The sequence below is a fragment of the Camelina sativa genome, chromosome 20, assembly GCF_030686135.1.
Source record: "Camelina sativa cultivar CO46 ecotype springtype chromosome 20, ASM3068613v1".
NCBI lineage: Eukaryota > Viridiplantae > Streptophyta > Magnoliopsida > Brassicales > Brassicaceae > Camelina > Camelina sativa.
In genome coordinates, this window is record NC_141899.1 from 16,123,304 (window position 1) to 16,140,292 (window position 16,989).

Here is a 16,989-nt window from a genome sequence, read left to right on the forward strand (position 1 = left end):
GTTGATATAGGGCTCTTGGTCTGTACTTTCGGGTAGTGTGTTCTCTCTGGCTATGGGATAAAGATCTATGACCTGACAGGGTTCTATCTTTGAGATTCATGTCTTCAAAGGATCTCTTCTTTGGATATGCACTGGATTGATAGGGATTAGGTCTGTCAGAAACCCTGAGACTATCCCTTGGTGGCAGAAAGTTGTCTTGAGGAGTGTAGTAGTTCCTAGAGACAGATTGGGATTTTGTTGTGGATGTGTCAGGTTTGTCTGGGAGGTGTTGAACTTTCCTAATTCTTTCCAGTCCTGGACGGAGACTCTTGTCGTGAGTAAGGCGTAAGCAGTAGGAGCAGTGGTTTTTGAGTTTTTTCTACTCCAGGAAAATTATAGCTTCGCTACCATCCGCGATGGGTTTCAGGCCATTCAGGAGGATTTTAAGAAGGACAGAGGAGGGTGTGATGTCCTAGTCAAGAATCTCACCTAGCGCTTCACCAATGGAGTGAACCATTTCTTTCTTCCAGTAATGCTTGGGTAAACCTTGGATCTCAAGCCAGAAGGGGATTTGAGATGGGAAGGATGGTGATATGACCGGTTCTCAGCGTTGGAGAATAACCATCCAATGGTCAAAGTGGTAAGGTCTATTTGCTAGCACTTGGTTGATATCTACCTCTGACTCAAAGGTGAACTGGAAAATACCTTGGCCTAGGTCTGATTTGTTTGTCTTTCTTTGCAGGTTCCACCGATTAAGGAGGAAGGGGAATATAGCCCACATTCTTTGGATAGTGGGGTTTGTGAGCCGCCCAATAAGGGTAAGGGAGTTTTCTCGGATTAGACCTGAAGTGTCCAATTTCGGAGCTCTGATTCTCTTACGTGGTGGGGGGGGGGGGGGAGGAGTACCCTTGTTGACAACAAGTTGTTGTATTTCTTTACCTTTTAGGTGCTGTAGAATGCGATTTGCCATGGTGGAGGTTCGATACAAATGCTGTTTGGGAAGATTTGGATTTGTGTTGAAATGAAAGGCGGGAAGTAGAGGGGTTGAAACTTCGATTTTCGAATTGGTTTAAAAAGGTTCTGGTTTCTCGCTGTGGATGAGTGAATGTGGAGGAGTAGATGCAGTAAATTCAGCTTAGTTAAGCAGGAACAAGGATTAGAATGCGCTTGGGATAACAATCAGATCTCCAAATTTCGTTTGAAATTTGAATCTTTCTGTTATGGACCAGCGGTTACAAGCAGGAGTCAGGTGTCATTGGTAGAAACTTGGTGGTTGAGATCTGGATAATAGACTTTCTCATGGCTCCTCGGGTAGTGTGCCTGGGAGAGTAAAAATTGCTTTCTCGATCGATCTGAAGATATCGTATTGTCCAATGGATTTTTCCTTATAATTTGCAAAATTTGTTGACACTTTTATTTATGTTTGTTCTTATAAATGTACTTTCAACAGTTTTCTAATTAGTTTTTATTAACATATCTATGAAATTGAAATCAAAGTTTTTACTACTAAATATATATTAGTATTTAATCTGCGATATAAAGTGAAACACTTTTTCTTTAAAACAATCTGAACTAAATCAATTTTATTATATGTTGTATATTTGTATTGTTCAAAGTAGAAAAAATAGGATTTAACCCATATTAAAATATTGGATTACTGATATTTTATTTTTTTAGTAATATCTATTCAAATTATTTCCGTCATACAACTCATCATGCAATATAACTCCGTCTGTGTTACTTTAAACTTTTAATATGTTTAAATATTCATAGTTTAAATTTTTTGATAAGTTTAGATATATCAATTATAATATTTTAAACTTCTTCAAAATTTAAAATATACTATATATGATTAGTGAAACTATGCAGCTAAAAAAAGAGTTATACAAGATACAAACATTAAATTTGGATGTTTATTACATGAAGCTTCCTACTCATTCGGATTTGGATTCATTTTTATCTTATTTATAATATGACTGTGAATCATTCTCTAAATATTTTTGACAATGTGGACATTAAACACATATTTTTATATTAATTGAGTAATATGTATCCGTTTTTTTAAATTTGAATGACAATATATGCAGAAAAGTTTATATTGTTATTAACTTTATGTATTATATGATTATTTAAAACAATAATAATAAAATTAAACAAAGATGATAGGAGACTCATAATTATATTTTAAATCATGAAAAAATCTTCTAATTATTTATATTATTAATAGTGGAACATTATATGGATATTTCAAAAAATTTAATTTTGTTTGCTTATATGGATAGTAGGAGAATTAATTAAATTGTTTGAATATAGATTTAAACAATGACATATATTGTAATTTTTTGAAAATGAGATTTATTTTTGAAATGTATTTCAAAAATACTAGTATCGATATTAAAAAGTTAAAATACTAGAAGAACTATATTTAGAGGACAATATTAGGAAAAAAAAAACCAAAACCATTGTAGCAAAACAAAAGCAGAATCATAGCAAAACAAAAGCAGAATCATAGAAAAACATAGTAATTAATATTTGCTTTAAATGTAAAACAAAGAGAAAGAGAGAAAGACGAACAGAGGAGAAAGAGAGAGAGACATAGAAGAAGAAGAATGTAAGAATATTACTTTTTTTGTTTTCTCATTTTCATTTTCTTTCTTTTTTTGTTTTCAACTAATTATGTTTCTGTTTATTTGTGTAGATTTATGGGATTAGAAGATGGGCCGGATGTAAAAGATCCCGCTTCTCCGGGGATCTTTTACATCATCATCCTCATCATAGTTGGCGTCATCATCCTTGTCGCCGGCCTCTGGTTCTTATGGATTCGCATCTCTAGTCTGTACAGACGGATCTACAAAGACGAAGGTAAGCAACAGATCACTCTGGCCGAAGGTAAGTAAAATAAAATTTACATTATATAAATATATATATATATATGACTTTCATAAGAATAAATATATATATATATATATATATATATATGACTTACATATATAACTTAACTAAAATGTAAATTAAGTAACAACTTTGTTTAGTGAATAAAATTTCACTTCTAATTAAGTTAGAGTTTACTGGAAAAAATAAACGATTTGGCTAAGTGAATAAAATAATTCATCACTTATTGTCAATATATATATGACTTTGATAAGAATAAGATTACAATGTATATTCGATGTAAGAAAAAAAAAGATTACAATTTATATTCACTAAAAACTTCGATTTTAATTTAAATAATTAACAAGATTTAACATTCAAAATTTATAAAAAAATATATAAAGAAAATCAAAACCCCCTCATACACATCATCTGGCCAATCCAAAACTAATTTACTCATCATCAACGTTTTCTAATAAATAAATTAAAAAAATTTCGTCATTTCTTTTAATAAATAGGGTGTCTTCTAGTTTTAGTACGTTTTTATAAAGTAATCTGTTTTTTAGTACGTATACTATTTATAATAGGGAAAGTGGGTGGTGTGAGATTGTGAGAGAGTGTGTGATCGTGAGTGTTTGTGTGAGTGTGGTGAGATGGTGAGAAACAGTTAGAGAGAGTGTGAGTGCGTGTGTGAGTGTGAGAGAGTGAAAGAGTGTGAGAGCGAGCGTGTGTGTTGTGAGACAAAAATTATTTTTTTAAATATTTTATTTTAAATGTATTTTATACTAAAACTAATATATGCAATGGTTTTGTATTCTGTACACATTATTAACGGTAGATGTGTCTGTACAGATGTTTATAGTATACACATTTTGTTTTAGTAATTTCAAATATATTTTCATATCAATAATGATATATACAATGTGGTTCTGTACAAGCATATGTACATATTATTAAGATGTGTAGAGTTAATAAGTTGTACAGTTACAAAATTTGTTGTATTTAACATTATCAAATATATTTTCATATCAAGTGATATATGTAATGGTTGTGTATAAATATTTACACACATTATTAAGTGTACAGATGTAATTTGTTTATTTTTTAGGTTTTTAGATATCTGTACAGTTAATAGGCTGTACGGATATAAAATTTGTAAAAAGTATTAAATATTATCAAATAAAATCATCAAACAAAATGCATATCAAATTATAAAGAAAAAAGTATAGATTTTTTGTATCTGAAAAAAAAATTAGAAAAACAAATTTATATAATCAAGTATTTGAGTAATTAAACATAAGGGGTATGCCATTTAAAAAAAAAAAAAAAAAAAAAAAAAAAAAAAAAAAAACCTAAGGTCTCGCATTGCTACAGTGCGAGATCGACTATTTTTATAATTGTAAATAGGAAACGTACTAATTTCTTTATTACTTCCCAAAAACGTACTAAAAACACAAATATCCCTAATAAATATGAGATTCTCTATTTATGAATCAAACATAAGAAGTATGCATGAGATTCTCTATTTTTGAGATTTTCTAATGTAACAAAAAGGAATGGATATGAATTACCTCCAAGTTAAAGATCTCATTTTGGCTGAACAGAGAGCGTGGAATATGGACCTCATATGTCGTATTATTGTTAAAGATGTGGAAACATACAAAAGATTCACTTAAGTCCACCACCTTCACCAGATCTACTTGGTTGGCATCACAACGACTCAGGACTTTATACCGTTAAATCTGGTTACTGGCTAGCTACTCATTTGCAGATGAAGGAAATGTACATCCGCCTCCGGGGTTACAGAGATTCAAGACAGCCATTTGGAAGATGGATATAGCACCAAAGCTAAGACACTTCTTATGGCGGATGCTCTCACGGGCACTACCAACAAGCACTGAACTACGACACCGAAGAATTACACAAAATACTGAATGCAAAAGATGATGTCAACATGAAGAATCAACAGAACATTTATTCTTCACCTGCTGCTATGTATAATCAATTTGGAGAGGAAGCCAGAACTTAAATAGCAATTTCACCAGTACGACATGTAGTTTTGAGGATAAATTCCAAAGTATTGTAGATTGCTACAACAACCACAAACCTTACTACTCTTTAACGGCAATTGCCTATTTGGACATTATGAAAAATATGGAAGAGTCGCAATCTCCTAGTCTATCAAAAGAAGAATAGTACCTGGCAACAAGACCTAAATAAAGCGGTCAATGAAGCAAAAGAGTGGGTTAATTGTTGGCCTGAGACTGCAGAAAATGCACGACAACACCAACAACGTCAACAACAGCGGTTTAAATGGAAACGACACCATGATACTATGGTTAAATACAACTATGATTGTCACTTTCGACAGGATGGCAATTCACCGCAAGCAGGTTGGATTATAAGAGTTCGGGTGGTTTCTATGTAACAGCTGGACACAGTCAAGGAAAGATATGCGATAGTGTTTTGGAAGCAGAACTTCAGGTCCTGGTCATTGCAATGCAGCAAGCTTGGATACGCGGATATGAGAAAGTAACTTTTGAAGGAGATAATGCAACAGTTACAAAATTGATTACGGAGGGACAGCTTAATTTTCATGTCCACAATTGGATCCGTGAAGTCAAATACTGGGAACAGAAGTTTAAGGAAATTGTTTTTGTCTAGACTCGAAGACTTAACAACAAAGCTGCAGATCGCTTGGCTAAAGAACCATTACCAAATAATATTTCATTTACAAGTTACCATTACATTCCTAGTTTTCTTGTAAATGTCCTCAGTGAAGACCACTCGTTTTGGTAATAAAAGCCTATCAGATGTTAAATAGAAAAAAAAAGGTTTAGGTTGTAAGTCGTAACTCAAAACTATTTCACTACTGAGTAAAAAAATACAAGAAGCTATTTGTCAAAGAACGCTAAATGTAGAAAACACAAATACCTTAGTATCGGAAGAAAAAACAAGAGAATTCAAATTAGGTTTTTAAAACCAAATACAGTAAATGTAAAACTATTTACCATCAAAACTGAACTGGCCGCTTACGTGTCATGGAGTTTAATTAGCTTTTTAAAACACAACATTATTGTTAAAACAGTTAGATTCATGGTTTACTAATTAATCAAGTTTTATTTTAAATTCACAGCCCCATTTTCCCGTAACGGCGACCAAAACCAAATTTTGCTTTCTAATTTCTAGCCAGTGATATTCTGACACCTCAGCAATACAAGTCTTTCTCATAATTCATTCTTCTTGTCTCACAATCTATTTTCTTGTTTTGAATTTTCTTCAATTTCTCTCTATCTAACATATTCCTCGATTCTTGCGGTCTCCAAGTATATCGAAGTCGATTCATTGTAATGATCTATTGAACTTTTCATTTATTCACTCTCTCTCTCTTTAGGATTTTGATGTTTTAGGTTTGTAACTATAAAATGCGTGTGTAACACGCTTTGTATCTCTGGATTGATGCAGCAATGGAGAGTGGAGGAGGAGGAGGTCCATTTCAAGGAATACTCCGAGATATCGAAGGTAGACGAAAATGTTACAAACAAGATTGGATTCGTGGCATTAAAACCGGTATAAGGTAAGGTTAACTAAATCTCAATCTTTCTTGAAATGTATATTGATGCTAGACATTGAATTCTTGATTTCAATGTTTCACTAGAATTTTGGCTCCGACTTGCTACATTTTCTTTGCGTCGTCTCTTCCTGTAGTTGCCTTTGGTGAGCAATTAAGTAAACATACAGGTATATATATAAACATCTCTTTTTCATATTGTGATTCTCCTAGAGAATTTACCTCTAATGGTTTTTATTTAACTTGTGGTTAAAAGGAGGAGCTCTAAGCGCGGTTGAAACATTAGCTTCTACATCGATTTGTGGAATCATCCATGCGATTTTTGGTGGACAACCATTGTTGATACTTGGGGTTGCTGAGCCGACCATCATTATGTATACTTATCTTTACAGTTTCTGCATTAGTAGACCAGACATCGGTCGAGAACTTTACCTAGCTTGGGTTGCATGGTAACGATTACAAGAAAATAAATAATCCTGTTACTTAAATTAGATGTAATCTGTTTTCTAAGATTTTTGTTTGATGTTTCTGGCAGGGTTTGTGTATGGACTTCAGTTTTGCTTATCCTTCTTTCGATATTTAACGCGTGCACGGTAATCACGAGGTTTACGAGAATAGCTGGAGAACTCTTTGGCATGTTGATTGCTGTTCTGTTTTTACAAGAAGCTATCAAGGTACCAAACATAAGCATTGTCCAAGTTAAGCCATATATATGTTGCAGTTAACATTCTTAGTTATAATACATATTTTGCAGGGATTGATCAGTGAGTTTCATGCCACTGAGGGTGAAAGCCATGAATCAGGGGAATCTCATTTCCTCTTGTTGTATGCAAATGGCTTGCTCGCTGTAATTTTCTCCCTCGGCCTTGTAATCACCGCGCTTAAGAGCAGGAGAGCAAAATCTTGGAAATACGGTTTCGGTACGTCATTGTCTATTTACATTAGTTCCTTAAGGTATTACATAGATATTCACTAAGACCACTAAACAACAACAGGGTGGCTTCGGAGTTTCATTGGAGATTACGGTGTTCCCTTAATGGTCTTGTTTTGGACGGCATTGTCTTACACAATTCCTAGTGAAGTCGTTCCAAGTGTTCCTCGGAGACTGTTTTGTCCTCTTCCATGGGAGCCAGCTTCATTGTATCATTGGACTGTGATCAAGGTAAAAAAGCTTTAATGCAAAACATGCTACACTATGATCAATATCCAAACACAAAACTTATAGAATTATACAAAACGTACGTACTATATACAGGACATGGGGAAGGTACCAGTAATGTATATCTTTGCTGCGTTTATACCTGGTGTGATGATAGCTGGACTTTACTTCTTCGACCATAGTGTAGCTTCACAAATGGCACAGCAGAAAGAGTTTAATCTAAAGAACCCTCCTGCTTATCACTATGACATCTTCCTGCTTGGAATTATGGTTAGTTTCGATGTTCTTCTTGAAACTGATTTCAAAGATACTTTTTTCATGGAGAAACCAATTAAATCTTGTAGTTATGGGGATTTTATAGACTTTGATATGTGGACTACTTGGACTTCCTCCTTCAAATGGTGTTATCCCTCAAGCTCCAATGCATACAAAGAGTCTTGCGGTTCTAAATCGTCAGCTAACACGCAAGAAAATGGTGAAGAAAGCAAAAGAGTGTATGAAGATGAAAGCAAGCAAATCAGAAATATATGGGAAAATGCAAACAGTGTTTATAGAGATGGAGACATGCCCACCTCAGGTTAATATAGCAAGAGATTTAAAAGAAAAATAAACAAGTTTGAAAAATAAACAAGAATAAACAAGAATCAAATTTTTTTGAAAAACAAGTTTGAAAAATAAACAAGAATCAAATTTTTTTGCAGGATAATTCAGTAGCAAGAGATTTAAAAGACTTGAAAGAAGTTGTAATGAGACCGGACGAAGGAGGAGATACGAAAGGAAAATTCGATCCCGATGTGCATATAGAAGCTCACTTACCGGTTAGAGTAAACGAACAAAGAGTGAGCAATCTATTGCAATCAGTTCTTGTTGGTTTAACACTTCTTGCAGTGCCAGTCATCAAAATGATCCCAAGTTCAATACTTTGGGGTTACTTTGCCTATATGGCTATAGACAGTCTCCCGGGTAACCAATTCTGGGAGAGATTGTTACTTCTTTTCATTCCTCCTAGCCGGCTTTTCAAGTTAGTTAAACTAAAACCTTTTCTTTAATCCATTTGTAGATACCAATAGCTTTTTTCTCAATTACTAGTTATATCTAAATGCAGAGTCTTGGAAGGAGTACACGCTTCGTTTGTCGAGTTAGTACCATACAGAGTGATTGTAACATTCACACTCTTCCAGTTAGTCTATTTTCTCTTGTGTTACGGCATGACATGGATCCCAATGGCCGGGATATTTTTCCCGGCGCTATTCTTTCTACTCATAAGTATAAGAGAACACTTGCTTCCCAAGTTATTCGATCCGCAACACCTTCATGTCCTAGATGCTTCTGACTATGAAGAAATAGTAGCAGCACCAATACAACAGTCAAGTTTTGCTTACCGGGTAAAGTCTAGCTCTTTTTGTCTATTTGTATTTTCTGGTCTTATAATGAGTTTCAACTGAGTCTAAGAGGTTTCTGTTTTCATGAACAGAAACTAGGGTCTTCTCATCATTTATCAGAAGGTGAAGACGAATTCCACGACGCCGAGATATTGGATGAGATGACTACTAGCAGAGGTGAAATCAGGATCCGAACCATAAGTTTTAAAGAGGTAATATATACATTATTCCTTAATTATAATATTCCAAGAATTTATATATATAAAAAAATGCATAAACAAGAATCTTGTTTCAGGTGCAACAAGAGACTGAAGATAAGCGTGTAAAGTTTGAACCTTACCAAACAAGATTTCATAATCTTTTTGCAGTTTTTGTATACAAAATGTATTTGTGCATATGCCATACACTATATGTCGTCATATATTTTCTTATAGTGGAACAATGTATTATAAGCTCTCACACAAAACCAGTCTTGGTGCATTGATGATACATCACATACACCGACGACGACAACTGAAAAATTAGTCTAGTATCGATAAGTCAACGTAAACCCGTTGAAAAAGTCAACAAGTTTGACAAAATATTAAAACGACAGCGAACGAATAATACGACAACGTTTAATGAGATTTCTCTGGATCCTTCTTCTTCCTTCTTTCCTTGTTCGTTCCCGGGTTAAATTACAAAAGCCTTTGGTTCCTTCCTCCATCACAAATCTCGCATCTTCATCGGAAGAAGAGTGATGGCGTCGCTTCTCCAGAGATTAGTAGATCCCAGGAACAACTTCTTAGCTCGTATGCATATGAAGTCTGTCTCTAATCGCCTCCGCAGATACGGTACTCTTTTTGTTTTGTCTATCTCTATCTCGTACGCTAGGTCGAACGAAACCCTAGTTCTTTCTATTGGATGATTTTGGAAACTTTACAAATTTTTTTTAGGTCTTAGATACGATGATCTCTATGATCCTTTGTATGACTTGGATATCAAGGAATCGCTTAACCGGTTACCTAGAGAGATCGTTGATGCTCGGAACCAGCGTCTTAAGCGTGCTATGGATCTTTCTATGAAACACGAGTACCTCCCAGCTGATCTTCAGGTATGTATGTCTCCAACTATAACTGAGAACTGAGTGAGCTAAGAGATATGGTAGATACGATGATAGTTTAAATCCTCTGTTGTGAGTTAGTATTTTGATCACTTAGAGAAGAACGCAGATCATGTGTATCGGAATCAGTGCTTGCATTGCATAGATATGGTAGGAGTACTAATAGAGTAGTCAAGTCTGTGGATTCAATAGATCTTGCAAGATTGGACATAAGATTTTGTATCAAGATCAAAAACACTCTTGTGTTTAGAGAGTTCTTTTGTGATCAGTCTTACATTATAGCTTTTTGGATCTTTAGTATAGTATAACCGTGACCTGATAAGTTGTGTGTGTATGAGATTCATCATGACTATTGAGAGGCTTGCTAAATCTAGTACAGCTTCTTCCGCCTCTCCGTTGAAAGAAATGTTTCTGATATGGGTGCTTTTAACTGTGACATAGAAGCTTATGTAAACCTTTTGCCTTCATTTGTCTTCGCAGGCAGTGCAGACACCATTCAGGAGCTACCTCCAAGATATGCTGGCTCTTGTAAGTCCCTTGTCATTTTAGTAAGAGAAATACCCTAAATTGGTGCTATTTTTGAGAATCTCCCTTTTAGTAATTACTAAAAACAGGATTAGGCCTAACTTTCTATGTATTTTCCTGTGAAAGGGGAAACAGGATTAAACCTAACTTTCTTTTGCCAGAGCAAAGCTACCCAATGTTGATTACTACACAAATATTTGTATTCATATCTAGATTAATGATAAAGATTGAATATATTTGTTCCATATACTACCTGCTTCGATAATTCTAATGAACTTGTGTTATGAACTGTGTGTGGTATCTATCTATCTTGTAGTGTTAAGTAATCATATTGCAAATTTCTTATAATTGTGGTTTCTCGTGTGTAGGTGAAACGGGAGAGAGCTGAGCGAGAGGCTTTGGGAGCTCTACCTCTCTACCAAAGAACCATTCCCTAAGCATGTTAAATTAGTCTCTCTTGTGCTAGAGTAAACCCCACTTAACCAAACAGATCTTAATATTTTCTCTTTTTTCGTACTCTCTAGTCTTAAATTTTCCGCACAATCTGCTATTGTATGGTTTATGTACAACGGTTTTCATGTTATATTCATTTAAACCTATGCATAAGATTATATGATGTTGAATTTGATGTGTAACGTAACCTTGATTGAGATATGAGTTACAGAAGTATTGTTGCATCACATAAAAGGAAGTAGAGATGTTAATGGTTTACCCACACAAATCCTCAAAAGATACCACTTTTAAACAATTTTTACATGAATTCATATACAGCGATGCTTTGCACGGGTGTGGTGAAATGAGGTTAGATAAGAGAATAAGATAAAGGAGTACTACATTTAATAAGAGTGGCGTCAGTACAGTAGAGAACGATATGGAATTGTATTTTGAAGACATTTCCATGTGAGTCACATTAGCACAGGAGGGTCCTTCGCCTAAAATCATTAATGAATTTACTTAACAAAAAAACAAAAGACAATGTAGAATTAAATGTGATTTAATTTCCTTCCTATTCGTTTCTGTCACTTGCCAGTTGCCCAGATGCCAATTATTATTGTTGATGTATTAAATACTTTTTTAATATATACTTTGTTTTGTGAAGATATGACATTTCAATAAAGATAAATTAATTATATCGCTTTGTTCTCACAAATAAAAGTAACCTATTATCCAAAACCAAAATGAAATTTTACTGGCTGGTAAAATCTTGTTACATTTGCAAATTAATTTAAATAATTTTAAATTTATCTATCTAACGGTATCAAAGATGTCCGATTCGAAGATATGGTATGATCCAGGCTGAACAAATCGATATGAAAACCATTGTACTCTTGGAGAATCCGAACTGAAGTCGAACAAGAACTTGAATTCAACATCCCTACCTAATACTAGATGAATATACAACGAACCTGAAATAGTATTTTGTCTTTAGTTATATCAATTATATATAACGGACTTACTAATAATATGTATAGAAAGAAAAGGCTATCGATAGCTTTCTTCGGTATGATGGATGCAGAGAGAGAGATAGAGTGATGAGGCAATGGGCCCTTAAAAGAGTAAAAGAAGTGTACAAAGAGGAGGAGACAAAGCCATGATCCTGCCTTTTGCTATCTCTTCTTTCTTTTTTTGGTAGGTTCCACTCCGTTCGTTACCTACATGCCCCACCCACGTTTCCGACGGTTCCTCGTCTCTTTTTTTGGTTCTTCTCTCCATCTTATTATACTTTCGTTTATCTTTTTTTAGATTCAACATTTCTAATTGTGAATTTAGTTTGTTCGAAATTGCTCTTAAAGTCCCAATCAACATTTATTTTAATTTTATCGGAAACAATTCTTTTATTGGAACTATATATATGTGTTACATTTTTCTTCATGGATGATAAAAATTTATCTAAAATTTATCTTTTTTACCTACCAACTGCGAAGCCAGATCTTTCTTGTCGCGGACAAACGTAAAATAGCACAGCCTTTAATTGTGTGTGTAGTAGGTAGTTTCCAACTAATTGCTATCTAATTGACATTTGGAAATTGCGAAACAGAAATAAACTATGAATGAAGCCAGAATCTTTTTCAAACACGAAACATGCCCATGAAAACGAATCAAACGGTTCTAGTTCTCAATCTTTCCAATGTTCTCTTAGGGAACCAAAATTATGGTCACCACTTATAGTCAGAGAGTAGATGAGTTCCACATGAGACATTAAAATAGATTGTCCGGTTCAAAAAGAAAATGATTTCATTCATACACTCAAACAAATTATCAACAAAATTTAAGCGGCAAACAACTATTACAAGAGACTCCTTTATCAAAATCAACATATTTCCTAGTAATACCATTTGAGTATTTTCGTAGAAGAAAGATAACGTATTTAAATAGAAAGGTGTCCAACAAAAATTTTGATGCATATATGCGACTGTGACTATTAGTTTATTTTTTTGGAATAATTAAGAAATTTTGGATCGAGACCTAAAAATTCCTTTAGATCCGGGACCATAACAGATTATACAAAGTGGTGTATCTTTTCATTCTCAACACATACACATGTTCTAATAAGCGTCTGCGTAAACCGTTCCTACAACACATAAACATACCAATACTCAATAAGGACCAAGCGAAACATCTAGTTAGTTTTAGATAAAGTAAACATACAATTACAAAAAAAAAAAAAAAATGATCTCTAAGAGTAAAAAACGCATGTATTGGTAGTTTTGGCGGAGCTACAATCCAAAAACCGAACATAAGACAGGTAGTTAGAAGCATAGAAGTGAATTTGGATAATTTAGAAAAATGGAAACAATACAACTCCCCTTTCTTGGGCCGATAAGAATGAGAAGAAGACACTATTCTGAGAATCACTGAGGCCAATTTCATGGCCGACTTTGGAAACCGCATTTTTAGCCAGTGAACGGCGCCCTTAATACCTTACATACACATTTCTCAATTATATCATTATTAAAAATCATATATATAAAAGTAAGGTTTCACTCTCTCCTTATTGGTCCACTTGACAATGCAATTTTAACAAAAAAAAAATTTTATATTAAAACACAAATTTAAAAACAATTAATTTTCACATTTAACTCACATAATATAAAACTGAAATCATATAAATTCTCCCTATAAATTATGCATTAACTTTATTTCTCCACTAAGTTGTATTAAAACAAAACAATAAATTAGAATTGTAACTCTCATTTTTCTAAATGTAATTTTTCATCATTTCTCTTCCTATAAATACTCATTATCTTATTCTCTTAGTCTATCACTCTTTCATTCTCTCATCTTCTTCCACTACTCTCAAATCTCTTTTTTGTTTTGTTTTGTTTTGTTTTTGTTATTACTGTTGTATGGGTTATAAAAAATTAAATCAAATATCATTGTAAAAGCTTAGTTTTTTTGTATGATATGTATATCTTATATATTTATTTTAATCTTTTAAAATGTTTATCTCCATTTTCTATTTTATATTAACATCTATAAGTCATTATTTTCATACTTCCTTATAATATTCACCACACAATAAGATCATAAATTAAAATGATCCATATGTAATTATCTATTATGTCTATGGTTATCTCACATATTCATTTATCATTTTTAATAATTTTTAAAGATCAATATAATATTTAAAGATCATTATAATTATCTATTTATCCATTTATAAAGACTATTTTGTTTTGTGATCCAATTGATAAATCTGCAGAAATCAATATAATATATATTATTTTTTTTATGATTTGAGGTTTTTGAAAACAAAAAGAACATAATTAAACAATTGGTTTTTAGTGTCTTTAATCTAAATAAAAAATGATCCAAAAAAAAAAAACATATTCAACTGGAACTTAAATATAAAAATAAAATATAATTTTAAAAATATAATTTCACTAAATTCTCTAAAGATGAAACCATTAGTATGAAATCTAGCACTATAAATTAAATTGATGAGTGAAAACCAAAAAAATATAAGTTATCCTTGGGGTTTTAAAAATTATTGAGATTGAAGAATTCATATAATTTTATAAGAAAACTAATTTAGTTTGTCACTTAAAAAGTAATATTTTTTATTTTGAAATATTATGTGTAAGTGTTGAGTTTATATCAACAAACAACCAAATCATATGAATTTTGATTCAGCCACTTGGTATTCCTTTTAGTTTAGGTTATAAAAAATTAAAATATTTATTTATAATTAAAGACATGTAATTCCATTTAACTCAAATGTAACTCCTATCCAATAATTGTACATTAATTCATTCCTCCTACTAACTTATTTATCTTTCAAGAGAAAATATTTTAATATTTTTTATTTATTTTGGTTGGCTAAACTTATATTCATATTTTGGTTGGCTAAATTAATATATTTCTCATATAAAATTATTGTTTATAATATATTTCTCATTTCAAAGTTTAAAGCAATATATCATATATATAAAAGTAAGGTTTTGGTCTCTCCTTATTGGTTGATTTTCATTTAATGTTTTCTATTTTTTTTGTTTTTTGCTTTCTAATTGCTTTAAACAATATTTAAGACCCAATAAACACAATACATTTAACCCACACATTAAAATAAAATTATAACTGAAAATAAAATAAATTATGCATTAATCATATTCTACCACTCAGTTTTATTCAAACACAATAAATTACTATTGTAGCTCCATAGTTCTAAATGTAACTTCTATCATTCTCTCATATTGACATCCTTTTACTATCTCACTTTCACATTCTCTCATTCTCTTCTACAATACTTCAAATCATTTTTCGTTCATTTTTTTTGTTATTTTTGATTTCTTATTTTTGTTGTATGGGTTGTAAAAAACAAATGAAATATCATTGTAAATTGTTAATGCTAAATTTTAATTTTAGAGACTACATGATATATATTTTACATTGTTCTTATTTTAAAAGATTTATCTCCTTTATCTAATTTGGATTATTATCTTATAAGTAATCATTCTCTCCTCCTCTCCCACCAATATCAAATGTTGTTATATCTCATATGTGTTGTAAGAGTTTGATTCTATATTTTAATTTAGAAAGTATTATATATATATATATATTATATTGTTCTATTTTTTAAAGATTCATCTCCATTATCTAATTTGGATTACCATCTTATAGTAAACATTCTCTCCTCCTCTCCTACTAATATCAAATGTTGTTATATCTCATATGTGTTTAAGATTGTATATATATATATATATATATACATTCCTCCCACAAATAATATATATATATATATATGTTTAAGATTGTATTTAAATATTACATAATTTTTTAGTTAGCTAAATTTTTAGTCACATATATACAATATATATACATAAGAATTTATATTACTTATTAACACCATAATTCGACCCATTATTTGCTTAACTCAAAATTGGTTTCAAAGCCAACTAAAGAAAAACAGAAACGATCTTATTGATATTAGACCAAAACATGGGCATACAAACATAATCACTTACACGGAAGATAATTATTTTTAAAAAATAATTTATTATTGCAACATCAACGTATGAAGGGTTTACATAAGCAGTTAATTAGAAAATCTAGAATACAATAAATGTATTGGAAACAATATCAGTCAATGATAAGATTGGATCCTCAAAAGCAAGAAACAACATCTTCATAATTCATAAAAAATAAACGCCATAATTATACACATATAAACGAAATGGTATAAACATATAGTGTATAAATAAAAGTGATGGCAAAGCCCGTATATGCCTAATTAAAACGAAATAATACAAAAAAGAAAACGAAAAAGATCAAAAAAACAAGAAAGTGCCAACTACACCACAACCCACGCGATGCGTAGGGAAGCACCTAGTATATACAATACAACAATAAAACCCAAAAAAAAAGAAGAAGAAAAAAACGGTAGCCAAAGACGACAAAATTAAAGAAGACAAAAGACTTTTGAAAAAAATGTTCAAAAATAACGAGATTTTTTTAGTTATTGAACTTTTTTGGGGAATTGGCAGGTATAACGCAAAAAAAAATTAAAATTAAGTGAGTAACTATTCTAACCATGTATCTACTATATTCTATATATTCTATGTATAATATACAATATATACCAATTTGTCCTTATCTCTACAACCACAAACCACCTCCCCTTCTACCACCATCACCCCACCGCCGGACCACAGCCGGGGTTCCGTCGGACCACCGCTGGCGTTCCGTCGAACTACCGTCGGGGTTCCATTGGATCACTGCCGGGGTTCTGTCGGACTACCGCCGAGGTTCCGTCAGACCACCGCCGGGGTTCCGCCGGACCACCACCGACAATCTCCGGCGACCACCACTGGCGATTATCTCCGGCGACCACTTCCAGCGACCTCCTCCGCCCGCCTGCCTCCAGCCGCCGACGATCTCCGGCGAGAATCTCCGGCCACCT

The 16,989-nt window shown here is 32.5% G+C and overlaps 2 protein-coding genes across 2 annotated transcripts; both read left to right on the forward strand.

Annotated features, from left to right (window-relative positions):
• Positions 1-6,317: 6,317 nt before the first annotated feature.
• Positions 6,318-9,414, forward strand: LOC104772602 (putative boron transporter 6). Its single transcript, XM_087503800.1, has 13 exons — positions 6,318-6,427; positions 6,509-6,591; positions 6,678-6,870; positions 6,957-7,095; positions 7,176-7,341; positions 7,417-7,583; positions 7,677-7,850; positions 7,942-8,157; positions 8,282-8,601; positions 8,686-8,965; positions 9,055-9,174; positions 9,258-9,335; positions 9,397-9,414. The coding sequence occupies exons 1-13, from the start codon at positions 6,318-6,320 to the stop codon at positions 9,412-9,414; spliced, it is 2,064 nt and encodes a 687-aa protein (XP_087359926.1).
• Positions 9,415-9,595: 181 nt separating this feature from the next.
• LOC104771025 (cytochrome b-c1 complex subunit 7-2, mitochondrial) lies at positions 9,596-11,224 on the forward strand. The gene is made up of 4 exons (XM_010495499.3): positions 9,596-9,795; positions 9,898-10,055; positions 10,545-10,592; positions 10,958-11,224. Exons 1-4 carry the CDS (start codon positions 9,702-9,704, stop codon positions 11,024-11,026), a joined length of 369 nt encoding a protein of 122 aa, XP_010493801.2. The 5' UTR covers positions 9,596-9,701; the 3' UTR covers positions 11,027-11,224.
• The last annotated feature ends 5,765 nt before the right edge of the window (positions 11,225-16,989 follow it).

Coding starts and splice junctions, on each gene's coding strand:
- LOC104772602 (XM_087503800.1), top strand. CDS start 6,318: ATGGAGAGTGGAGGAGGAGGAGGTCCATTTCAAGGAATACTCCGAGAT. Junction 6,428..6,508: donor GGCATTAAAACCGGTATAAG/GTAAGGTTAACT, acceptor ATGTTTCACTAG/AATTTTGGCTCCGACTTGCT. Junction 8,602..8,685: donor CCTCCTAGCCGGCTTTTCAA/GTTAGTTAAACT, acceptor ATCTAAATGCAG/AGTCTTGGAAGGAGTACACG.
- LOC104771025 (XM_010495499.3), top strand. CDS start 9,702: ATGGCGTCGCTTCTCCAGAGATTAGTAGATCCCAGGAACAACTTCTTA. Junction 9,796..9,897: donor TAATCGCCTCCGCAGATACG/GTACTCTTTTTG, acceptor AATTTTTTTTAG/GTCTTAGATACGATGATCTC. Junction 10,056..10,544: donor ACCTCCCAGCTGATCTTCAG/GTATGTATGTCT, acceptor TTGTCTTCGCAG/GCAGTGCAGACACCATTCAG.